This window comes from Pecten maximus, chromosome 1 (assembly GCF_902652985.1).
Source record: "Pecten maximus chromosome 1, xPecMax1.1, whole genome shotgun sequence".
NCBI lineage: Eukaryota > Metazoa > Mollusca > Bivalvia > Pectinida > Pectinidae > Pecten > Pecten maximus.
The window spans coordinates 4,076,896-4,103,480 of record NC_047015.1 but is presented as its reverse complement, the minus strand read 5'-3'; the positions used below and the strand labels follow the sequence as shown (position 1 = coordinate 4,103,480).

General features: G+C 34.3%; 1 protein-coding gene across 5 annotated transcripts in view; it reads right to left on the bottom strand.

The window, feature by feature from the left end:
• LOC117322767 (intraflagellar transport protein 140 homolog) overlaps window positions 1–26,177 on the bottom strand; it is a 48,294-nt gene extending 22,117 nt beyond the window's left edge. The window contains exons 1-24 of one of the 5 annotated variants that reach the window (XM_033877726.1): window positions 26,065–26,177; window positions 24,680–24,855; window positions 24,000–24,221; window positions 20,313–20,443; window positions 19,750–19,901; window positions 19,221–19,355; window positions 19,046–19,086; window positions 18,397–18,485; window positions 16,818–16,924; window positions 15,796–15,938; window positions 14,793–14,885; window positions 13,315–13,425; window positions 12,445–12,523; window positions 11,857–11,948; window positions 11,557–11,684; window positions 10,230–10,347; window positions 9,372–9,523; window positions 8,974–9,151; window positions 8,716–8,847; window positions 6,704–6,936; window positions 6,126–6,303; window positions 5,312–5,395; window positions 5,005–5,111; window positions 3,570–3,665 (exon numbers count right to left, since the gene is read on the bottom strand). In XM_033877726.1, the coding sequence (XP_033733617.1) occupies window positions 3,570–3,665; window positions 5,005–5,111; window positions 5,312–5,395; window positions 6,126–6,303; window positions 6,704–6,936; window positions 8,716–8,847; window positions 8,974–9,151; window positions 9,372–9,523; window positions 10,230–10,347; window positions 11,557–11,684; window positions 11,857–11,948; window positions 12,445–12,523; window positions 13,315–13,425; window positions 14,793–14,885; window positions 15,796–15,938; window positions 16,818–16,924; window positions 18,397–18,485; window positions 19,046–19,086; window positions 19,221–19,355; window positions 19,750–19,901; window positions 20,313–20,443; window positions 24,000–24,221; window positions 24,680–24,823 (2,945 nt within the window). In that variant the 5' untranslated portion in view covers window positions 24,824–24,855; window positions 26,065–26,177. Of the gene's footprint in view, window positions 1–3,569; window positions 3,666–5,004; window positions 5,112–5,311; window positions 5,396–6,125; window positions 6,304–6,703; window positions 6,937–8,715; window positions 8,848–8,973; window positions 9,152–9,371; window positions 9,524–10,229; window positions 10,348–11,556; window positions 11,685–11,856; window positions 11,949–12,444; window positions 12,524–13,314; window positions 13,426–14,792; window positions 14,886–15,795; window positions 15,939–16,817; window positions 16,925–18,396; window positions 18,486–18,777; window positions 18,819–18,978; window positions 19,014–19,045; window positions 19,087–19,179; window positions 19,356–19,749; window positions 19,902–20,312; window positions 20,444–23,999; window positions 24,222–24,679; window positions 24,856–26,064 lie in introns of those variants that run through there. The other 4 variants (XM_033877709.1, XM_033877717.1, XM_033877732.1 and 1 more) reach the window with 4 other exon arrangements.
• Between the last annotated feature and the right edge of the window lie 408 nt (window positions 26,178–26,585).

Here is a 26,585-nt window from a genome sequence, read left to right as displayed (position 1 = left end):
AAAAAAAAAAGATTTAAAAAAAAAAAATCCTTTTTTTTTTAGTTTTACTCCAGGAAGTGATAGTCTTACTCCAGAAGAGCTCTATTGCCAATTATCAGCACACTAGTACAATTATAAAGTGATGTATTCATACCTTTCAACACTTGCACCAAAAACTTCATGCACAAATTGTGTAAGTCCAAAAACTTTCAAAAATCTGTTTTTTTCCCCAAAAAACTTTTAGTTTAACTCTGGCAGGGGATAGTTTAACAGGGACCATATTACCATAAGTTACTATGCCTTTCAACACTTGCACCAAAAACTTAACATTTGAAAAACCAATGCCGACGCAAACATATAATAATGTTGGGCTAAAAACGTTCACTCATCAATATCAAATCAATGGAAAATTAAGTAGATATCAATTCAAGATTTGAGTGAAAAACAATCTTTGTAAAACATATCATCCCAAAAGGACATGAAAACCACTGTCAGACTTGGTTTTTTGCTTCTAAAATGTTGAAAATGCGTGATTTTTTCTACAGTCTTACAAAATGAAATAATTGTTTTAAAACCTATTATTACAACAGTATTATTTCATTTCTAATTGTCTTCAATATAATTTATATTGAAAACTTCAGGAAGATTGTGATGTAAATAAAATTTGTAATCACGACAAGCATCTTAACTTTTTGTGTTGTACCTTTTATATGTATTAATACATGACTTTTTATATCTGCATTAAATATCTTCATTTCTTTAAAAAAAATTCATACCTACCTACCCAAGTTCAAAACATAGGGTCGGGCAAGGGGAAATAGACATGTTTTTAATTGTGGCCTAAGTGTTAGACAATTCTTATATTTGTGTCTAGTGATTTAACACTCGAGTTAACTAGAACACTGACACGTCAGAAAGGGCCCCGCTATGTGTCTGACCCTTCAGGGTAAATGTAATAATTATTGTCAGTTTTTTTCCTGCCTATATAACTGGGTGCGCCAAACGACCCCATTCTCAATGCGTTTTAGCCTGATTTTTTCCCAAAATCAACTTGAAAATTCCAAATAACATTTGTATGACGACTTTTCACAATCAATGAAAAAATTCCCAGTTTCGTTTTTAGGAATACACTGTGCACTGTAAAATTGGTTAGCATAGAAAATTCAATGTGTGTGTTTGGGTGTAATTTACAGTTTGCGCTCAAATTTTCCCAATTTGGCATATTGAAGTTTTCCCAAAATACCCAGGAAAAACACTGATTGTAATATATTGACATGAAACTATTAGATATATGTTTTTGATTAACCTTTGCTATTGTTTCATTAATGTTAGCATTAATAGGGCCACTGACAATACTGCTTATTATTATTGTATGGAAAAGCTAGCTAAAAGAATTCTACTAGCATTACACTTTTCAAATTTGTTTCAAATCTAATATCAAGGAGCACACAAACTGATATAAACTCAATGCAGTTATTCTAATAAGGTAAACTTGAGAGGGTTTTCTGAAAAACAAAACATACCAAATGTGAAGAAAAGGGGAGAAAAAAAGGATTTTTTAAAATATTTTAATAATGTCCTTTTTTTGTCATTTGAGGTATAAGAAATCCAAACCAGTACTTTTTTCACCTTTTTTTGTTTTAAAACTTTTTATATTTAGACCCAATCAATTTTCAAAATTTGGTCGCTTGACACCAACTTACCTTCATAATGTCATAACAAAATCTTTAATACCATTTTAAAAATGTCAATCCGACCTTAACATATGACCCATTGACTTTGAACTTTGGTCAGTTGATACCTTGTTTGATTGTGACCAACTTAAGATTTACCATTTAAAAAATGTCAATCCGACCTTAACATATGACCCATTGACTTTGAACTTTGGTCAGTTGATACCTTGTTTGATTGTGACCAACTTTGCATAAGTCATAAATTATGCTAATGGAAGACTGTAATAGTATTGTATATGTATGTGTGTATTGTGGTTTTATGTCAATATGTAAAATGTTACATCATCGAAAATCGGCTTCCCTCAATACCTGTATGTACCAATTTTCGCCGCAATCAAATAATATCAAAATTTCTACCAATCAGAAGCCTCTGTTTCATTCCCATGACAACACAGGTTTTGGAAAGGTGAACCATTGTTCCCTCAAAACCCCTATATACCAATTCTCTCACCAAAATTGAACAATAACTAAATTTTGACCAATCAGAAACCTCCATTTGTTACCATGGCAACAGACGGTTTCGTAAGTGGTACCATTGTGTTTGGCTTCCCTAAATACCATTATGTACCAATTTTCACCGAAATCGAACAATATCGAAATTTCAACCAATCAGAAACCTCCAGTTGTTACCATGGTAACAGACGGTTTCATAAGTGGTACCATTGTGTTTGGCTTCCCTAAATACCACTATGTACCAATTTTTACCGAAATCGAACAATATCGAAATTTCAACCAATCAGAAACCTCCATTTGTTACCATGGCAACAGACGATTTTGTAAGTGGTACCATTGTGTTTGGCTTCCCTAAATACCACTATGTACCAATTTTCACTGAAATCCTCCAACTCTTGTCAATAATTTGGCGCAAAAGAAAAAAACGGACAGACGGACAGACAGACGGACAGACGGACAACCTGATTACTATGGGGCACCGCATCTTTGATGCGGGGCCCTAATAAACAATTCTGCAATCTGCTATAACTAATGTTTCAAATTTATATAAAAGCATATCAAAAACAAGATCATTCATTGATAAGAAAATGTCAAAATTGTTTTGACTGCTAAAATCCAAAAGGGTCGATTACCTGGCATTTTGAAGCCGACCCAGGATGACCTTGACCGTTGACCTTTGCACTTGTGACCTTGAACTATGAGTTTGATCATTCTGTCAGTTAACTCTTGGTTTATTTCTTGACAACTTTGCATAATCGAATAGTGAACAGTTAAAAACAACAAAGATCCAGTATTTTCATGTTAATGTTAAAATCCAATATGGCCGCCTAACAGCCATTTTGAATCCGATTTGCATGAAATACTACACATCTGATCTAGGATGCATGAGGAATCATCAGTTCCAATTTGATACAAATCCTTCATCTCCTTCAATCATTTTTGTGCAGAAGAAAAAAAAACGGACAGACGGACGGACAGACAGACGGACGGACGGACGGACGGACGGACAGACGGACAGACGGACAGACGGACGGACAACCTGATTACTATAGGGCACCCGCATCTCCCGATGCGGGGCCCTAATTAAATGATTATCTGTACGATGCATCTTAAACTGGCTAGGAATGTATACAAAAGTGTGTCAGGCCAACTTCCCTCTAGAGATGGACAGATGGACAGACAACCAGTATACCCTTCATTGTGAGGTGTTTTAATTAATGTTTACTGTAAATTTGTCAGGCCAACTTCCCTCTAGAGATGGACAGATGGACAGACAATCAGTATACCCTTCATTGTGAGGTATTTAATGTTTACTGTAAGTTTGTCAGGCCATCTTCCCTCTAGAGATGGACAGATGGACAGACAACCAGTATACCCTTCATTGTGAGGTGTTTAATGACATACTTGTCTTTATGTCTACTGATGTATTGTTCTAATGCCTCCGGCTCATCAAATAACATCCTTGGAACTTCAAAGCGATGGGTGTCCGACTTCTCATAGCTGTTAGTGTAATAGAAAAAAAAACAAGGAATACTTTGTAATTATATAATACTTAGAAAAATCAATACAAGTTACGATAAAAATGTAAATATACTACTGGGGATGTTTAAATGGAACCAGTCAAAATATGCTGGAATACACAAACTCATATTCAAATTTCATATTACTAGGAGAAAATTCTCCAATTTTTAACATTTCCTGTGTTCTAACATTTCCTGTGTAGATCTGTGACTCCCTCACTATAAATCTAACATTTCCTGTGTAGACCTGTGACTCCCTCACTATAAATATAACATTTCCTGTGTAGACCTGCGACTCCCTCACTATAAATATAACATTTCCTGTGTAGACCTGTGACTCCCTCACTATAAATCTAACATTTCCTGTGTAGACCTGCGACTCCCTCACTATAAACCTGACATTTCCTGTGTAGACCTGTGACTCCCTCACTATAAACCTGACATTTCCTGTGTAGATCTGTGACTCCCTCACTATAAATCTAACATTTCCTGTGTAGACCTGTGACTCCCTCACTATAAATCTAACATTTCCTGTGTAGACCTGTGACTCCCTCACTATAAATCTGACATTTCCTGTGTAGACCTGTGACTCCCTCACTAAAAATCTAACATTTCCTGTGTAGATCTGTGACTCCCTCACTATAAATCTAACATTTCCTGTGTAGACCTGTGATTCCCTCACTATAAATCTAACATTTCCTGTGTAGACCTGTGACTCCCTCACTAAAAATCTAACATTTCCTGTGTAGACCTGTGACTCCCTCACTATAAATCTAACATTTCCTGTGTTCTAACATTTCCTGTGTAGACCTGTGACTCCCTCACTATAAATATAACATTTCCTGTGTAGACCTGTGACTCCCTCACTATAAATCTGACATTTCCTGTGCAGACTTGTGATTCCCTTCCTTGACTCTCATTTTCAATTCAAAATCACATCAAATAAATAGTGTAATGTAAAAAAAAAAAGGAACATGTCTTTAGAGTTCATCAAAATAAAATCTCCACAAGGCCATGTAAATATAACTGCTGATTTCATACTCATTTAACGGTGATTTCTTCTTATATCATAAAAAATATTCAAGAAACATTATGTTTTCGAATCTTAAAATGCTATTTGTATAAAATGCTACAGGGAGAAAGCCAAATAGAGTCAGGTGGTTGTGACCGATGAGTGTACACAGACACTTTTAATGTTTGTAATGAAGGGAAAGTAATTTTTTTTTTTTTAAATAGTGCTCCTGATATTTTTTCCTAAAAGTGATGGTCTCTTTTAATAAAAGCAGATATGGTAATGTTATTTCAATAGCTAGACTTACTTTGGAATAGCATCAGAGTATTCTCCCTTGATTTCCAGGTGTTTCGCATGGTTATAATAGGTGGCTCTGAGATGAATACGATCATACATTTCAGCTGTTTCTAATGCCTGGATTGTAAAAATATGTTACTCTTAGACAATGTTGTCCTACTGACCAACTTGGAAATTAGTTAACAATCAGTATTGCAGAATGTTATATCATGTATGTATCTAGATGTTGTGAACATAAGTCAAGTGAATTCATTTAATTATCTATTCCACACATTAATGACTGACTACCAGACTGGAACCATGATCTGTATCCATACCTTAATCCACTGACCAGACGATTGGTAGAACTCATTCAGTAAATCATATCGTTTACAGTTCTTTAGTAATCTCTCTGCATCTTCCTACAAATCCAAAACAAAAAGAAAGCATATAGAATCTGAACAAACAATCAGATCATTATCTTTCTGGACAGTACAAACAATCAGATCATTATCTTTCTGGACAGTACAAACAATCAGATCATTATCTTTCTGGACAGTACAAACAATCAGATCATTATCTTTCTGGACAAATTCCCATACATCCCTATGTCACTATCATTTGGGAATTTAAGTATCATATATACACAAATAACGGATACATTTTAGACATAGTAGTGGTAAATCCTATATTTAGTGTTTTTTTTTTTTTACATGTATTCAGTTGTTGCATGTTATTGTTTTGGTTTTTGTGGGGGTTTTTATCTGATCTTACAGTATTTTCACTGGACATATCTTTTTTTTTGAAGAATTATGCCATTATTTATGGAAATCTTTCTTAATTTCCAACAAAATATTGATACAAAATATTGATACAAAATATAAATGTTCATACATTTATGCGTATAAAGGGAGACAATTCAAATATTAATATCGTATATACCTGCTAAAAGAGCAAGTCTTAGACATTTTCTTGCCTTTTTAGATGTTTATTTAAATGAGACTGTGCATATGCTACAAAATCAAACTGGCTATTCATTCTGAAAATAAATCTGGCATGATAAATTATAACAAATAGGATTAGTGTGTGAACACATCTCAGAAATCTATACAGGAATAGGACACTTTCAATACCTTGTGTTGGGAACCTTACCTTGAGTCCTAGTTGCATGGCGAGGACTGCGACCTTGGCATCTAATTCTGGTTCTTTCATTGCCTCTCTCAGTGCTTTCGCACCACGAGCATGGCCCATGTTACCTAGACAAACACTGGCCACATCCAGACGCCGACTCTTCACACACATCTTGGCCATGTTCTCCCACACAGATTCACTAAACATATACAAGTAAAGAAAAGGTGATAAATGTAGCTACTTATATTAAGTTAAACAAAACGTGATGAATTCAATGAAGCTACTTATATTAAGTTAAACAAAACGTGATGAATTCAATGAAGCTACTTATATTAAGTTAAACAAAACGTGATGAATTCAATGAAGCTACTTATATTAAGTTAAACAAAACGTGATGAATTCAATGAAGCTACTTATATTAAGTTTGCAGAATTTTTTAATACCATGTCAAATACAAGTTTCAAAACAGAATATTTTATGATGATATTAAAAGTGCCTTTACATCAAAACTGTATCAAATTATATACAATGTATTTTCTGACAGTGGGTAGAATGTATCGCAAGGCTAAATGGCCGACCAAGGCTGTTTGGTAATTAACCTTTTAATGAGTTTGATGGATTTGAATGCCTCATCCATGTTGCCAATGGTGAGATAGTAACTAAAGTTCATCATAGCCTCCCGCGTGTTCTTGTCACTGTTTTCAAGCCCTACAAAGTCACGCATGGTTTTCCTGGCCACCAGTTTGGGTTGTATGACAGTTTCAGACTTGATGAGATTTTCTGGTTTTGAAGCATCGTCCTTCTCCTGTTCTTCATCTTTAAGGTTTTCTGACTGTTAACAAAAACAGAAGATGATACTTGCTGGAATCTTAACATATCACAATGACATCACTCCAATTTAAAATTGATGTTTTTCTCTTTCAATAGGGACAAAACTTCAAAGAGATTAAAAAGAGGAATTCCTTGCTTTCTTGTTTAAATTTTTTTTTTTTTAAATTGGATCCTGTTGACAGCATAAATATTTTAGAGCCTTAGAGCATTTCTATATTCACAAAGAATTCAAGTGAATAGAAACATCAGTTAACTTGACAATGTGTAAAATGATTGTTAAAAGAACAGCATGCAATATGTTAGCCAGTAAAGCTACATGACTATAAGTACCATGGTAATAAGACAGATCTATACTTACTGTACACCCTGTTCACATTCTACTGTCTTATATAGATGATAATTTCAATTGGTTAAAAGTCAAATATGTCATTAATTACCAAAAGTGTGATGGGGTCTGAACTGTAGCTGTTTCTATGAATCCAATAAATAAACAATGGCGCCCACCATTGAATGATCTTCATAGGTTCCATGTCAGATTGATCTTTTCTCTACTTTTCCCTTCATTTTACTAATCTGTGCAAATTGAGACATCCCTCCAGTACTTTTCAAACAAGGGAATCCTAGCTATATAAGAAATTTGAGATTTAACGATAATGGCTGTTTGTTTGCCAGGTTGTTTTCAGGACAGACTGGTCCAAAAATGCAATACAAGGGACCAAGGGAAACCTACTTATGAAATTTGAGAAAGATCCATTCAGTACTTTGAGAAATAGAGATAACAAACTTCAATTGTCAAAATCCAAGATGGCGGTCTGTCGGCCATATTGTTTTCCAATTGATCTCAAAATGCAATAGGCATAACGAGGCACCAAGGGGAACCTCCATATGATATTTGAGAAAGATCCCTTCAGTACTTTCTCAGAAATAGTGATAACAAACTTCAATTGTCAAAATCCAAGATGGCTGCCTGTCGGCCATGTTGTTTTCAGATTAGTCTCAAAACGCAATATGCATAACTAGGCACCAAGGGAAACCTACATATGAAATTTCAGAAAGATCCATTCAGTACATTCTCAGAAATAGCGATAACAAACTTCAATTGTCAAAATCCAAGATGGCTGCCTGTCGGCCATGTTGTTTTCCGATTGGTCTCAAAACCCAATATGCATAACTAGGCACCAAGGGAAACCTACATATGAAATTTCAGAAAGATCCATTCAGTACTTTCTCAGAAATAGTGATAACAAACTTCAATTGTCAAAATCTAAGATGGCTGCCTGTCGGCCATGTTGTTTTCAGATTAGTCTCAAAACGCAATATGCATAACTAGGCACCAAGGGGAACCTACATATGAAATTTCAGAAAGATCCATTCAGTACATTCTCAGAAATAGCGATAACAAACTTCAATTGTCAAAATCCAAGATGGCTGCCTGTCGGCCATGTTGTTTTCGGATTGGTCTCAAAACGCAATATGCATAACTAGGCACCAAGGGAAACCTACATCTGAAATTTCAGAAAGATCCCTTCAGTACTTTCTCAGAAATAGCGATAACAAGAATTGTTTACGGACGGAGGGACGGAGGGACGGACGGACGGACCACGGACCACGGACGCAGGGCGATTTGAATAGCCCACCATCTGATGATGGTGGGCTAAAAACATAACAGGCACACACTGAATGGCATTTACTGTACAGTCGTTTAAATGACCTGTCTTTGTACAGAGTTTATATTGTGCCATTTATATGTTAATGTAAACATCTTTATTGTCTGTCATACCTTTTTGATAAAGTAGTAGTATGGCACCTCTATGCCGAGAAGGGCCTGAAAATGCTCTGGCATCTGGAAGCTGTCCTGGATCAGGATGCCGTTCTCTGGTGTACAGAAAAGTGACACAAGCATCACCTCCACCTGCGAAAAACAGTCATCAGTTAGCAATTTGTCTAGTCCATTTAGATCTCATTCAGAAATAAATAGCCCATCAATCCTCTGTAAAAACATAAAATAAGAAATAGGATGTAGGTAGTTAACACTTACTGGTCCCTCCTCCACAGCTTTAGTTAGAGAGTGGCGTTTCTTTTCCTCCTTCTCCTTCTTCTCCACAGCACTGGCCATCACCTTGGCCTCACACACAATCAGCTTGGTGTCATTGGGATCCCAGTAATGGGTCATAGGGTACCGCCCAGCTATGTCAGCAGCCGCCTGGATCTTTCCTCTGTGTTATGTGTATAATAATTCTCAAAACTTGGTTTCTAACAAAATATGCGACCGCCACATCCTGATAGTTGTATAAATTAGTTTTTTTTCGACCACAGTAACAATCGGATTACTAGATGAATCTAAAACAGTGAAGGTAGATGTCCAAAAAATATAATAATTAATATTTCATTATAGACAAATGATTAAACTTGAATTGTGTGAGCAATGACGTTTACCTCTCTGCATCATTTGTATCCCCCTCAACACCCTCTATTTGCTCTGGAGGAAAGTCATCCTGCTCACCACGCCCAGTCTCAAAGTTGAAGTAAGAAACAATGTCGGACTCCACATCCCAAAAGTACAGTTTAGGATCTGCATGGTTTGTACTCTGAAAAATGATGTCATACATTCCGCTGTTCATTTCATGAATACTCTTCCAACAGTAACAATACTTAACATAAACTGATGTTCTTTCAATTATCTACCAAATTTCAATGTATGATATGTCAAATAAAGAATGCTACATAAAAATAGAACTCTGGACTTAAGTCAAAATACTGTTTCTGAAATGTATTACCTCTTCTCAATTTCATTAAAATACAGATCATCAGTATGTTTTGAAGATATGATCTTGGCTGGTAAAGAGTCCTGTTCCAATCACCAACCACCCAATTAAAATGCAACTGGCAAAATCATGCCAGAGTCTGTTTCCCAGCGACTTCATGCCCAAGATGATATATTTAGTAGACAATGTGTTGATTTTGGATTTCCTTGTTATAACTGACACTACCCTGGGAAGATGATAAAGTAAAAACAGATAGATCGGAGGCTAATTAATGTTCTCAACACTGTTTCAACAGCCTGTTCAATTTGCACACACTGCCAAACAGCTTTATAAGAGACACTTTTGATAAGGTAAACAAAATTTGATAGTATATGGCCTGGTAAGGTTTGGGGTCACCTAAACACGGCCCCTTACAAGCCACCGTCAGATCTTCATATTCACATCGCGTATAATGATGATCTGTATTTTTATAAGATTACCTATACCTCTTCTGTAGTTTTCAGAATGGCAATACCTGAAATGGACTTACATTTTTGACAAGAACACTGACTTTGGATCCATTTGAATTACACCTAGCAGAAATGATTCCATTAAAGCCGGGGATGACATCCCCTAAATTCTTTGGTTGGCTGGTTGGCTTAGCTTCTCTGAAAAAAGCGAAAGAGCTTGTTATTTGTAAGAACTTAACTCTCATCCATTTGTCGTTGGACAACAAGGTATGTTTAAATCAATCAAATAAGACAGTGAATGTGTAATAATATTTCTGATAATGCTGATGTTTTACTGTATAATTTTTACGACTTATGAAAAAGATACATCTACAAATGAATGTTTATCATTATGTTAGATAACAACTAAATGGGGTCAGTACAAAACATTGATAGGAGAAACTAAAGAATTTCAAGTAAATTCCACAATTGAAAATACTGTATATGACCTAATAAGGGCACAGGGTGCGGGTTATTGACAGTGGGGGCGTCCTTATAAAAATTTGTTATTCTGAAATTTATGAAACAGACTATACCTTATAGCAAAATACCCAAGGCTGTGGAAATGGTAAAAATGGTAATACTAAAGAAAATTTAACAAATCAAGTAGCAAAACATTTCACACGGATTATTAATTTTGAACAGCATTAAAATTTTGTCACTCAAAAAAATTTTCTTGGAAAAAGGATAGGGACACCCATATTAGGTCATATACAGTATTATCATTTTCATTTCAAATCTGATGTGCTCGGAAACAGTTTTTATCACATTGATCTCTACATCCTAAAACACAAAGTAATTATTTTAAGGCACAAAATAATTGTTGTCATTACAGTAGAATTTAAACATTTTTGTTTTCAATATTCTTGGTATTACCTGAATATAATTTTGTTAACACTCCATGTTTCAAATGGAAATGTATATTCCCCTCATTTTTAATTTCTTTCTTTATGTTAATATGAACAGAATAACACCAAGTATGACTGTAATCAGATAAAAATTTACCAATATTTAAAATCAAATGTTCTCACTACAAAGTCACCAGATTTTTTCTCAAAACATTAGATTTCTGCCTTTTAAAACAGGTTTTGATAAATGTTTTATTCTCAACAAATCACATGAAAGTTACAGACCTAGCCAATGTTGTGTCTATGTAAAGAGAAAGTTACAGACCTAGCCAATGTTGTGTCTATGTAAAGGGAAAGTTACAGACCTAGCCAATGTTGTGTCTATGTAAAGGGAAAGTTACAGACCTAGCCAATGTTGTGTCTATGTAAGGGAAAGTTACAGACCTAGCCAATGTTGTGTCTATGTAAAGGGAAAGTTACAGACCTAGCCAATGTTGTGTCTATGTAAAGGGAAAGTTACCTCCTAGATAAATCATACACACGGACCACCCCGTTGTTTGTGGCGATGACTAGCGATGTACCACATACGTCCAAACTGACAGGCTGACCTTCAGCATCCGAGAAGTTGATGACCTGCTTTACTGTACCCTACAATATCAATATCAATAGTATTAACAGGGCAATGTTTACCAACATCACAATATACCAGCAAATTACACCAATATCAACATTTACCTTTAGCTCAATTATATTATTGAATGACAGAGACTTAAATATTGAAATTCATTGTTAGTTTCTAGTTCAATCAATCGTAGCCTACCTGGTGGGTGCGGACCTGAACCTTGCCTATCTCTACACAGTAAACATTCTGTTCGTAAAGTCGCACCTCCATTGTTTCCGTAGAAAATGTTCCTGAAAACATAAAATCATATGACTCACATTATATAATAATAGAAACATTAAATGAGTTCTGAGTAAACATAACAGTTAAATTTGAGATTAAAGTAAACATAACAGCTAAATTTGAGTTTTAAGTAAAAATAATAGCTAAATTTGGGTTTTAAGTAAAAATAACAGCTAAATTTGGGTTTTAAGTAAAAATAACAGCTAAATTTGGATTTTAAGTAAAAATAACAGCTAAATTTGGGTTTTAAGTAAAAATAACAGCTAAATTTGAGTTCTACGAAAACATAACAGCTAACTTTGAGTTCAAAGTAAACATACCATGTAACAGCTAACTTTGAGACAATCTGTATGTTACACTCATCTTTGTGCATTTTTAATGCTCTACACATTCTACTCATTATGATCCATATTGGAGGATCTCTAATACTAAAATATGATTTAACAGTCTAAAAGACATTTTCCTGTTTTCATATTAATATATTTGCATTTATTGGAGTTTTACCTGCACCCTTAATGATAGTTCTATCCTCAGAATATTCGTAAGTGATCACTTTACGTCCGTTCCACACTGCTAAAGTATCCTGCAGGACAGAAAAAATAATCAACATGAGGACTACGGACCAATAACCACCAAATGTAAACAGGTGTTACAAACTTGTTGTTATGATGTTAAGGTGTGAATAGGAAATATTTCTCTATGGAGGTTCTGAGATTGATTCTTCATTTTGAAAGTAACATTTAACTTTGACTGATGACCACCAACATCTGATCGTGTTGTTGGTGTAATGCAGCAGTGCTATGGCTATACAATATGAACTAAACCTGCCGGGGAGTTCTTTTTGTTATGTGTCGCTTTTGGTTGAATATTTATTTAAAAGAGGAATATTTCATTAACAAAACTGAGAGTGAGGACGTCAGAAACATATTTGAAGTTGGACTCCATGACAAATGATCTTACCTTAGTAGTACATGACAAATGACCTTACCTTAGTAGTACATGACAAATGACCTTACCTTAGTAGTACATGACAAATGACCTTACCTTGTTAGTAAATGACAAATGACCTTACCTTAGTAGTACATGACAAATGACTTTACCTTAGTAGTACATGACAAATGACCTTACCTTAGTAGTACATGACAAATGACCTTACCTTAGTAGTACATGACAAATGACCTTACCTTAGTAGTACATGACAAATGACCTTACCTTAGTAGTACATGACAAATGACCTTACCTTAGTAGTACATGACAAATGACCTTACCTTAGTAGTACATTACAAATGACCTTACCTTAGTAGTACATTACAAATGACCTTACCTTAGTAGTACATGACAAATGACCTTACCTTAGTAGCACAGACACCTTACCTTAGTAGTACAGACACCTTTGACTTGGATCTCTGTTTTGAGGTCATGATGTGCCCCAGTGGTGAACATCTCCAGAGCCAAGGAGCTTGGGCCAAACTGTACCACAGCGGTCTGTTAGAACGCAAACCAAACATAATCAACATACTGGTAGTAAATACATGTAGGTATGAAAAAATACACACACAGGAAAATAAGAAATACTTCTGACCAATCTTTTAGTTGTATCTGTATCAACAATCTACATTTTGGTAATTTCAAGATCAAATTAACATGTTGCAGTTACGTCAGATTTACAAACTTAATAATTAGTCTTTAAACATATTACAAATCAGATTAAGCAATAAAGGGTTGACATTGGTGTATATAAAGGGAAATAAGTATTAACTGTGCCAAGGTAGGTTGTTAATACCCCATGGTACATTTTGTCTGAAGCCTGTTAACAACCAGTTTCGTTATTGTGTATGACTAAAAGTGAATTCTTGATGACAGGGAGTGAGCTTAGTGTAGCATGGTTTTCTGTGAGTCATACTGATGGATGACCACAACTCATTGGTTGGGAATAAAAGGATCCTTTTAAAATTAACAGATCAGATTTATAAGTAGCTACTATATAATCTTAAACAATATCGATAAAGATACACTGGAAGTTTGATAATATTTGAACAGTTTCAAGCCAAGAGGAAAATAAATGTATTCCAAAAGCTATTTTGTTAAAGCTACAGAGGACAAACCATGGATTACTCCTCAATGCAAATCATCCTGTAGGCTTATATATCTATTGAATTTAGTCTAGCTGATCACTGGTCACAAAATCTTTTCCCCTGTCTCAATAATTGAATGACACCTGGTGTGGATAGTTTGTCACAGTTATACTCTCTTGGAACTCAAGCATCATATCTTTTCAGTTACAGTAACTGTACTCGGATGGCTGGCACTATTAAATACTTTTAGAATTCTAAATAAAGTTTTGCTAATATTCATTAAGACCGAAGGAAAAGTAGTAGTGTTGAAGGATAAAACATTGAAATCAAGCTTTAAAAAGAGACAGATGTCTGACGAACAGACAACAGTCTAATGGACAAACAACAGATGTGCCACAGGATATTCTCCCCCGTATCAACACACAAAACTCTCCAATTTTAATTATAATTACATCTCCCCTGTATCAACACACAAAACTCTCCAATTTTAATTATAATTACATCTCCCCTGTATCAACACACAAAACTCTCCAATTTTAATTATAATTACATCTCCCCTGTATCAACACACAAAACTCGTCAATTTTAATTATAATTACATCTCCCCCGTATCAACACACAAAACTCTCCAATTTTAATTATAATTACATCTCCCCCGTATCAACACACAAAACTCTCCAATTTTAATTATAATTACATCTCCCCTGTATCAACACACAAAACTCTTCAATTTTAATTATAATTACAAACATTTTTTTTTATGACTGAAAGGCATACCTGACTGGAAAAGCTTGAGCTCATTGTCTGTTCGTTGAGCATGAACACATTTGCAATGGTATTTACGGCTAATAAGTTCTTGTTTGATCCCCACTGTAAATCACAAATCAACCAACATAAACCATGTAAACACAGTGACAATGGAATCAAATTAGATACAATGATATCATTAATAATTCAATTTGCAAGATTAGACAGAATGATGTCTGACAGCATGAAAATAAATATATTTCCTATTACAATTAGTAAAATTGTATAAATACATAATTGACATATCACTTTTAATTAGTCTGACTATTTTAACTGGAATGAAAATAAAATCAGGAATCCTTGGAATATAAATGAAACCATCAAATCCAGACTATCAGAACCAGTATCAGTAAAAAGATGAAAATTAAAATTAAAAAAAACATTAAGAAACAAATGTGTGTCGTTAAGTCTAGGTTAACTTACAGAGAGCTGTCGGATTAAGAAACAAATGTAAGTCATTAAGTCTAGGTTAACTTACAGAGAGCTGTCGGATTAAGAAACAAATGTAAGTCATTAAGTCTAGGTTAACTTACAGAGAGCTGTCAGATTAAGAAATAAATGTAAGTCATTAAGTCTAGGTTAACTTACAGAGAGCTGTCGGATTAAGAAATAAATGTAAGTCATTAAGTCTAGGTTAACTTACAGAGAGCTGTCGGATTAAGAAACAAATGTAAGTCAATAAGTCTAGGTTAACTTACAGAGAGCTGTCGGATTAAGAAATAAATGTATGTCGTTAAGTCTAGGTTAACTTACAGAGAGCTGTCGGATTAAGAAACAAATGTGTGTCGTTAAGTCTAGGTTATCTTACAGAGAGCTGTCGGATTAAGAAATAAATGTATGTCGTTAAGTCTAGGTTAACTTACAGAGAGCTGTCGGATTAAGAAACAAATGTGTGTCGTTAAGTCTAGGTTATCTTACAGAGAGCTGTCGGATTAAGAAATAAATGTATGTCGTTAAGTCTAGGTTAACTTACAGAGAGCTGTCGGATACTTCCTTCCACAGTAGCTGGTGCTTGCAGCTTCCACTTGTGTTCTCCATCCACCACTCGACTTCCCAAGGGGGGTGAATACCTCCACAGGGCTACATTTCCAAGGTTAGTACCCCCAGCAAGTACTCCTGTAATATAAAAAGAAAGTTAATACAAAACATTCCACCAAATTAAGGTACACTTCTCTCTAGTCCCTATCCTCTTGTACTCCTGTTACACAAAGAGATAAAATTGAATGCAAAAAAAAAAACAATCAACTAATTTAAAGGAAATGTCAGAAGGTCCACCATACCCTTCTTCCTCACTTCAACCACCTACATTTCTTGTTCATTGAAGAAACTCTTTTGAAAGTAACAGTGATTTTAACATTTGAGAGATAATATCCATGTTAGAATATCAATTTTGTAAGTTTTATCAAATGTTGGCACATACAGTATTACCTGCTACATGGAATAGTATCGGTAGAGTGAAGACCAGTAATGTGATAGTATTGTTCTATTTTTAGCTAGTGACCTGGATTTTAATGAATCATTTCAATATGTAAACATCTGAGTACATGTATGCCAAAAGCTTTTTATCACAAGAGTTGACAGATCTATGACAACATAGCTTGCCGAGTGGGTTGAAATTTGGAATTAGCTTTTTAAAGTAGGTCAAAGGTAACAATCAAGGTCAACAGGTCCAAAATTGTAGTACCAATAGAAGGGTCTTGTAAAAAAGAAAATGTGTCAAATATGAAAGCTCTAGCTAATATGGTTAAAGACTGTTCACAAAGAAAAGGTTTTTAGAAGTAGGTCAAAGGTCATAGTCAACAGGTCTACAGGCCCGCAAATGTAGTACCAATAGAAAGATCCAGTGACAAATATGAAAGCTCTTTTTGATATGGTTAACATATAGTAACCAAAGTTTTCTTAATGTACATAGGCCACAAAGGTCATGGTCAAGGTAAGCAGGTGGAAGAGCAATTACAGCTCCCCCGACCAAAATTTTGTCAAAAATCTATTTACCTTTTTCCTCACAGTAACTGATACACATGATGTTTTCTGATGAGTCGTAGCTACCATGTCCATCCAAGGACAGAACATAGTTTTCTTCATGGTCCAGATCCCACATCCTGCAAAATAAAACAAAATATCATTTCAGTAACTTTTCTGACCATATTTCTTTATTACCAGAAAATTCATTCTCAATAAAACAAAATGTTAAGCAGAATTTTCACATTTAGAAAAAAAAAAAAAAATTCTATTCATTTTATATTATATCATATAGCCGGTTACTTTCGTGGGTCAAAATTTTCCCAATTTTCAATTAAAACTGAAAATTTTAATTTTCACAAATTAAATTTTCGCAATTTGACAATAACGGCAAACATAATTTTCGTGGGAGTCGCTCCCGATGTCAAAAATACTAATTGTTAAGCACATGCTGGGATGTTGATACGGTAGGTCTAGGCCTGTAAACTTTAGTTATTGGCCGATGTCTGTATCATCGCTACAAATTGCTAATACTGAAATTTCTGTAAAGACATACGGTATAATTATAAAAGGAGAATGAGACCCATATGAAATATATGTAGATCATTATTATATGGTGATGGTTCTTAATTAAACGTAAATGACCACAGCCATACAAATAATTGCTAAATGGTAAACCCTCATCTTACCTGTGGTGTACTCAAGCTTACAGATGAATATACAGTGGTTTGTTTACATCTTTGCGTATATGTAAATTCAGTAGAGTCGTAGGTAACACGTGATCACAATCAACCAATGAGAGCCAAGTAAATATAATAGGACAGTTAAAATTGGAATTGTGACAGGGACAGCACGTGAAGTTTATACAAGTATTCAATTTGTCATTGAATCGTACTCTGCATGAGGATGGTGGGTAGGTACGATAATAATGTTGATTTAATGCCTTTTTATTTCAAGTTACCAGTGATATTGTTCGTTTATTAATTGTTGAAGTCAAATGTAAATCTTGAAATGTCCATGTTATAGTCTGATGATTATATCATCGGGGTCCTGACACAGAGGCGTGAATGGGGTTATTTGCAGTGATTTTTTTTTGTTTCTATTAGTTGTGCACGGGTAAAGATAAAAGATAAAAGGATAAAGACAGTGGTGTGTTTTAATGTGTGATGTAGGCATTAAGGGCATTATAGGGATATATGTGTGCCTTGAAAAACCATGATCGATCACAAAAAATCATGATTGATTAGTCATAGTCAGACGTAAAACGACTAATCTTGATTAAATCCATTAATTGGAATAACACTAAAAAACATTTTATGAATAAAAATCAAAGCGATAGAAAAATAAATAAATAAAAAAAAGATCCTTTTCATTCCATTTAATAATTTAAAAGTGAATAAAAAGCTTATGATCATCTATTAAGATCTAAGATATCATCTCGATAAAGAACCACTCTCCATTAAGAGACCGTTTTTCAAATTCTCTTGAGTGGTCGCTTATCACATATTCGACTATACATAAAAATTTCATTAAGAATTCAACTAGTCCCAGGAATCTTAATTAATGAGAGTTGAATAATTTGTTTCTAACTGTACAGTTATTGCAGACTTACCTTACAACACCTTCTCCTGTAGCAGTTGCTATGGTACTTTTGCCGGCCCAACAAATAACAGGGTTCTCTCCCCTCCCACTCATCTTCACCTATAATTTAATATAAGTCTTTTTATTTCAGGTAATCATGCTCATATTTATACAGATGTTGGACTAAGACAAATACTGGATTAGTGGGTTTCACATGCTAGTAAATAGTAAATTTGGTAAAACAATTTTGGACAATGACTACCATTTTTAAAAAAGTTTCCTTTTTCTAAAAGTGAAGTAATGAACACATGATCAATCAGCAAAGATTTCAATGGATTATTGCTGTTTGATTTTTATTGGTCCAACACATTTATTAGGTATAGCATGTTGTGTTACCTGTTTAAACACATACCCTCATCAGTTCCTTAGCGTCACCTTCCAGCATTATAGCATGTTGTGTTACCTGGTAAAACACTTACCCTCATCAGTTCCTTAGCGTCACCTTCCAGCATTATAGCATGTTGTGTTACCTGGTAAAACACTTACCCTCATCAGTTCCTTAGCGTCACCTTCCAGCATTATAGCATGTTGTGTTACCTGGTAAAACACTTACCCTCATCAGTTCCTTGGCATCACCTTCCAGCATTATAGCATGTTGTGTTACCTGGTAAAACACTTACCCTCATCAGTTCCTTGGCATCACCTTCAGGCATTATAGCATGTTGTGTTACCTGGTAAAACACTTACCCTCATCAGTTCCTTAGCGTCACCTTCCAGCATTATAGCATGTTGTGTTACCTGGTAAAACACTTACCCTCATCAGTTCCTTGGCATCACCTTCAGGCATTATAGCATGTTGTGTAAGCATCATGTTCTCAGTGACTGTGATCAAAACATTCTTTTCTTCGTAGTACAGGAAGCGGAGGATAGCAGTGTCCACAGAGAAGATCTGTGTACACTGACCATTCTCATTCATATAATACACACCTCCTGTAAAATTATTTTATTTAGAGTTTGTATTTAAGCTTTTCTTATAGCAATTCGAAACATATATAGAAAATAAAAAGGACCCATATATTTTCATAAAGTCCATTAAACAAAACAGAGGTACCTGTTTAAACTGAAAATGACACCATTAATGGAACATTCAGCATAAAACCTTGAATATGATGTTAAGTTATTTTTGTCAATGTTAGGAAACTAAAAGTCACATTTTCTATAAATACAATGTGTTCTACCCAAACCTTAAAACAAAGTATACATATTTTCAGATATTTAAATAAAAAGAATATTAAGGACAGTAATCTTGCTTTCTATTCATTTATTGAGTATACAGAATCTAATAAGTAGATGTAACTGAACCATGATCAATAAATCTACGTACCACTTTCTCCACCTACAAAGAATGTCAAGGCCTCAGTTGGACCAAACATCGATGTCATCTTGGCATTGCTTTTACCCTTGGACTTCCACGTGAAGAGATCCAAAGCTTTCTCGTCTCCACTGACCGCAGCTCTAGCAAGTGCTGCTATATCACTAATAAAATAATACACGAATTTAAGATTACTTCACATATAATTCTAATTTATCGCTCTGCAAACATCCTTCAAATCATTTTGTTTTCAGAAAGTCATGCTTTACATATTCACATTACATATAATTAATGAGGAGTACACATCTTGGGTTGTTTGTTGGACTGAAGAGTTAACTGAATATATATTATCCTTGAATTAAATTTGTGTTAGAATTAAATGATGAGATACGCCTAATTCTTCGTTTCAATATACAATGCCGAGATATCTTGGGGAGCACAAAAACTATAAGATCTGTTGACTATATATACAAGCAGTGCATATAGGATTATTTATTTGATGTTGTCAATAATCATAATCTGTAAGAAAGCAAAGATATGAGGAGCTCTCTATAATTTATAGATCTATAGCTCACTGTTCAGGGTCTGGTGGAGGGATTGGTCTGTACAGTATTTTACTGAGAGGCTCCTGGATATGGTGTTGGTGCAGGGGATTCTGTTGTAAACGACCCTTCCCATCCGACTTCCACACCATCAGTACACCCGCCTGTAGACATAATTAACATATATATAAATGATCACTACAATCAAGTCACAGTATGAAGGTTTAAATAGTGTGTAAAGTATTTACAAAATACTGTTTTATTGTTGATAAAAGCAGTAAAGCTGATCATGATTATAGAAACATAGACCTTGTTTGCATACATGAATGGGAAATATGGGACCCTTATTATATATAAAACAGTCATATAATATTTCACCTTGTCCCCTGACCCAGGTAATACAACTCAATTGATATTTCACCTTGTCCCCATGGGACACATTGCATCACGATATGAATCCAAATACAAATATTATTAGTGTTGGGAATCACTTACTTTCATGATTGATCATTGCCATTTCTTAAATGATCGATGATTGATTATTGATCTATCATGAACAAAAAGGGAAATATCTGCAAAAACATTAACCAATATGGGGGAGAATGTTGTGGATATGTTTTAAGGTATCTAAATATGACGGCATTGTATACGAACATCTCTTAAACGGTAGTGAAACGCTTTTCAGATACCTAGCAAAGTTATACAATCTAGTTATAGAGTATGAATATATACCGACGGACTGGAAACGGGGGACCATTATAACGTTATACAAAGGAAATAATAAACCAAAGGACGATCCCAACAGTTACAGAGGGATAACATTGTTACCGGTTATTTTTAAAGTATTTGAGATGTTGTTATCAGAACGAATAAGTTCAGTTCTAGATTCCGATTCGCTTATTAGTAAACATCAATCGGCCTACCAGAAAGGCTTATGTAGTCTGTGTACATCTTTTAACTTGCAAGAATGTGTGAGGTACAACACGGAGAACGGTGAAAATGTATATGTTAGTTTTTTAGATAGCAATAAGGCTTTCGACACAGTATGGCATGCTGGCCTGCTTTTTAAGTTACATGAAGTTGGTTTAGAATCCAAAGTATGGAAAATATTGAAAGGTATATATACCGGTGTCAGAAGTAGAATTTTGTTTAATGGTTTACAGTCCAGATATGTACCGATGGAAAGAGGTATCTTACAAGGTAGTGCGTTATCAGCGAAAATGTATCTAGTATTTATCAATCAATTGTTGAAAGATATTGAGCAGAGCGGTAAAGGGTCAATGGTAATTGATATAAGAGTAAACGTCCCTACTCAAGCGGATGATATATGTCTTATTAGTAATAAACGTAATGATTTAGAATGTATGCTTAAGATGTGTGAGATTATAGTAAGAAATGGAGATTTTTGTTTTCCTCAGTCAAAAGTAAAATTATGTGTTTTAGTAAACACAAGAATATCAAGTCAAATTTTTATCTATACGATGAAAGTATACAAGAAGTTGAAAATATTGTCCATGTAGGTATAATGTTAAATTGTACATTACATTCATACGAACGCACCAAACGCGCATGTAATAAATTAAAAAGTGGTACAATGTGTCTAATTAGGAGTGGTGCACACCCTAGTGCACTGAACCCCGTGACTGCTGGTAAATTAATCAAACAAACTGTGTATACGTCAGCACTATATGGTTGCGAACTATGGATTTTATCTAGGAATGAAGTTTTGATGTTAGAGAGGGCACATAGGTTTATTCTCAAAGCAATTCAAGGATTTAATAACAGGACCCATACCGATATGTGTTTGGGGTTGATTGGATGGACAACCTTAGAAGGTTATATAGACATTAAAAAACTATTGTTTTTTGGAAGATTATGCCATTTAGAGAAGAGTACTTTGACATATTGTATATTTTTAAGAAGGCTTTACAAATCTATGTTACGTGGAAACAAAAACAAAGGTGGAATTGTGGATGATATTATGAGAGTAATTAATAAATATAAATTGAATGATGTAATCAAATTATTTATTCAAACAAGTACATTTCCCTCAAAACCGCAATGGAAGAAACTCGTGAAAGCGTCAGTGTTGTCAAAAGAAGAAAAAGAGTGGAAAGAGAGAATGATGAGCGATAATGAATTCAGTAGATTTAGGCTTATTCATAATAAATTAGAACCGCATGTGTTATGGAAACTTGCAATGAAATATCCTCGCTGCAGAAACTCCATACATTATGTTATGAAAATTGTCGTTTCCAACTTTACAAATGAATTGACAGAGCTATGTCACAAATGCGGCAATATGTATAGAGATGTTTTAACCCATATCATATTAGAGTGTAGTTACATCGATAATCTGAGAGATCAATTATGGTGTTCCATCGCATGTATTAGTGACACAGGTTTATTGTTGAGTGTCTATCTACATTCCCTCTCGGATAAAGAACTTATACATATCCTAATTGGTAGACCAATTCATTTCGAATTGAGTAAAGTAGATATTGATGAATTCAGAAGAATAACAGTAGTTGCTGTTGAAAAAATGTCAAAAACTTATTACCGGTAGCGTGACTAACGTCACTACATTTAAAGTTTTTTTTTTTTTTTTTTTTTTGAATGAATATACATGTACATCATTAATTACGGTTTGCATGTATGATTTAAAGTGTAATCTATTAATCATAGTAATTTAATATATGAGAATGTAAATATATATGTCTGAAAGTGATATTCGAATGCACCTTAAATGTAATGTCTGTTTATAGAGACATATTATCGTAGATTATGTACATAGTACCACTAATCGACTATAATGCACAAGTCTATTATTAATTCCACTTGTAAACAATTATGCACATTTAATTATTCCTACATGCATGTCATTCAAATGTATTTGTATATACACTTATGTATGTATTCTGTTTATAAAATCTTCATTTTGGAGGAAATAAAGAGAATAATAGTCAAACCATAATCCATCACAAAAAATCATGGTCGAGGTCGAGTCTGAGGTAAAACAACTACATGTAATAATCAATTAAATCAAATAGTTCCAACAACATTAACTATTTATATGCATAAAATAAATTTCGTACAATAGCGATCTTTGTGAATACTGCCTGTATATATATGCATAATGATGAGCATGTTATCATAGACCTATGTGCAATGCATGCATTCATGTGTTTGAATATATTACACTCTTGTGTGATAAGCTTCAAGTGTTTTACCGATTACATTTCAGCACTAAAATGGCCAGTTGATGCAGACGAATTGTGAATTTGTCTGATACCTGCAGATAGCCATAACATTTTACAGCAGTCAATTCACATGGCCAGGGGTGATGGGATTTGTCTATATAATTCCATTTCTATATGTTTAAAGCAGTTGTTTGATATTGCCATGATCAGTTCATTCAGGCAATGCGGTCTGTCAAAAAGCAACCTGTCATTCATGGAGTCATTGTTTTAGGAATAAAGCCATCTTTCTAAAGATAATTTTGTGTCACCAGATAAAGGAATATCAATGTAAAATAATGATTTGTACAGCTTACACTTGTTTATTGTGTCATCCTTCACATGAATGTAGTAGCAAAATTGCAAAAGGAAAAATTACTCATTTCAGCATTTTGTATTGCTAAAGCATTTAGTAAATTGCTAAAAGAAATCAATAGCTTTAGCAAATCTTACTAAAGACATTTTTCAGCATATGATATCTCACCTTGTCACCAGAGGACAATCTGGAGCCTGATGAGCTCCAGTGTAATACAGTAATGGCAGTTTTGTGCAGTGGTAAACCTTCAAACAATTCATGATTAACTTCATTCCAAACTAGTAATTCTCCATTTTCCCAGCCAACTGCAACAATTTTTTTTGTCGGGTGCCATGCCACTGATGTTGCTTGACCCGCACGGTGTAAAGGAATATCTAATAACTTTTCACCCTAAAAAACAAAAACATTAACATACAGCCATGGTGAAATTTTGCATCAAAATAAAAATTATCTAGATTTTTTTTACAGGAAAATAAATGACTGAATGCAAAAAAAAGGTTACCTTATAATATTATATTTTGCTGTTGATAGTGTTTTCAATACATTTTTAACAGTAGAGAGTATAAGCTTAAGGTCGCCTTGCTAGCTCAGACAACAAGGAATTTCCCTTTATTGGTAGGATGTTTGCCTGAGAGCGAAGGGTCTCTTATTTAAAGCCCGGCACAAGCAGGATATTTTTTATACTCCTTCCTATTACACATTTATTTATTTTGAAGTTAAATTTTTGTAGCAGACTTAGGATACTTAAATCAGCAAAGTTGTTTAAAGTCGGTTATAAATAATACACAATGCACATTCTTCCTTGCTAAATACATATATTATATATATTTTAAATTTAATTACATTACCTCATCAAGAAATAGATTAACTGTGCCACCATTCTCATCACTATAGGATGTGACAGCAATGATAGGGGGGCCACTGAACCATGATGCATCTGTGTTAATTCCTGATCGATCTGTTTCCAGGCGATGATCAAAATACACAGCCATGTTTCTGGCACTAGGTTCACAATTTTTTTTAACTGAAATAATGAAAGCACATACTTATGTTATACATGTATATTTAAATTTGAAAGATGTACCTAGTGTGTACAATTTAAAATGAAACAAGAGGCCCCGAGGGCCTGTGTTGCTCCCCTGGATGGATATGACCATCAAAATAATGTTCATGTTCAATTTGTTAAAAGCTTAATTTGTTGATGTTGAACATGCTATATATGGTTACCAGTATGTTGTGGGGATCTCAACTGCTTAAAGACATAATCCAGGAACGAAGTCCAGACTCCCTAAGTGTGTGAAAAGACACCAAGGATTGTTTTCACAACATGAATATTGTACATGTGTTAAAAGGAACAAAGTCCCTTGGGTTTGGGAAAGACCCCTGGGCCTATTTTTACATCAGGATTGTGTTTTATCTCTCGATGCCCAACAATGCTATATGGTTATGGGGTGGGGATCTCAATGGTTTATTTAAAACTAGAAGTAGCCATTAAAAGGACTTGCTTCTATTTTCCCTATTGGGCCCCCAACCCTCTCACCCAATGCTAACCCAAGAAACCTACTTTTTCTCATTAGTTTTATATATGCAAAAGTTATTTCTAGTTTTCTACTGGTCGTGACTTCAACATAACCCAATGCTCATTATTATTTTATCTTATCTTAAAGAGTGTACTCAACAAACGCTCACATTCCCATGATATTTACTTAGCAGTGCCTTTGTAATATAGCTACTGCAGTCCGTCTAAATATATATGTAGACCGGTGACGGGTCGTTTCGTCCTAAATCCCGTTCGGCATAATGGTCGTTTCGAGGTAAATTCCGCTCGGCCTTATTTTACTTCTTTTTTTTTCGTCGGCGGTATATATCTTTGTTCGAATTATTAAACAAATCATTATATATATAAATTGTAGACTCAAGAAACTACTGAGGGTCCGAAATTACCAGGTAGGTTACAAGTCACACAAGTCATAGCTTCCTATGACGAGTTATTACCATCAGAAAGATATGCCAATAACCTGTCTTTCAAACAACCGTATTAACATGGACTTGTATCATGATTGTCTAGTATTTCAAATTGACTATAAGTATACTAAACGAATTAAATCTCAGCCGGACAGGTGAAGTTAACGGGAGACGAAACTTCATCTGTTCGGCCTAATATGTGTTCTGTCTTTTTTAAAATGATACAGTTAATATTTGACAAAACGGTAATGATTTTTTTCATACATACCACATATATCTATGCAAACATGTCGCTAAAATCTGGAATATGTCCTTTAATATATTGTCTCCCTAGAAACTATGATGCTCTCAGACCTCAAACCATTGCTATGTGCTCCATTTTGAAACTATTTACGCACTGCATGCTGGGTAAAATCACCAACCAAAACAATAATAAATAAGTGTCTATGTCATTTAAATTTAAATATAACTTCATAGTGCTCATTAATCTGTTAAAACTTGAATTAAAATAATCAAAATATAAAGTTTGAACGAGGAATGATATCTCAAACAAGAATATATCAACGGGACATAACTCGTTCGAACCCTGGGGCGTCAGACCACTAATTCATGTCAGAGTTCGGTACAGGATATCAAGAATTCGATTCTTTAATATTTTCATATAAAATTCACTTTCGGGTATCAGAAAATATGTTACATTTACTATAACTACAAAATATCTCTATCTTTGGACATCAGAAATTTACTAGCCCTTCGTTTTACTGCACTTTTGTTTATAAAAAATATCAA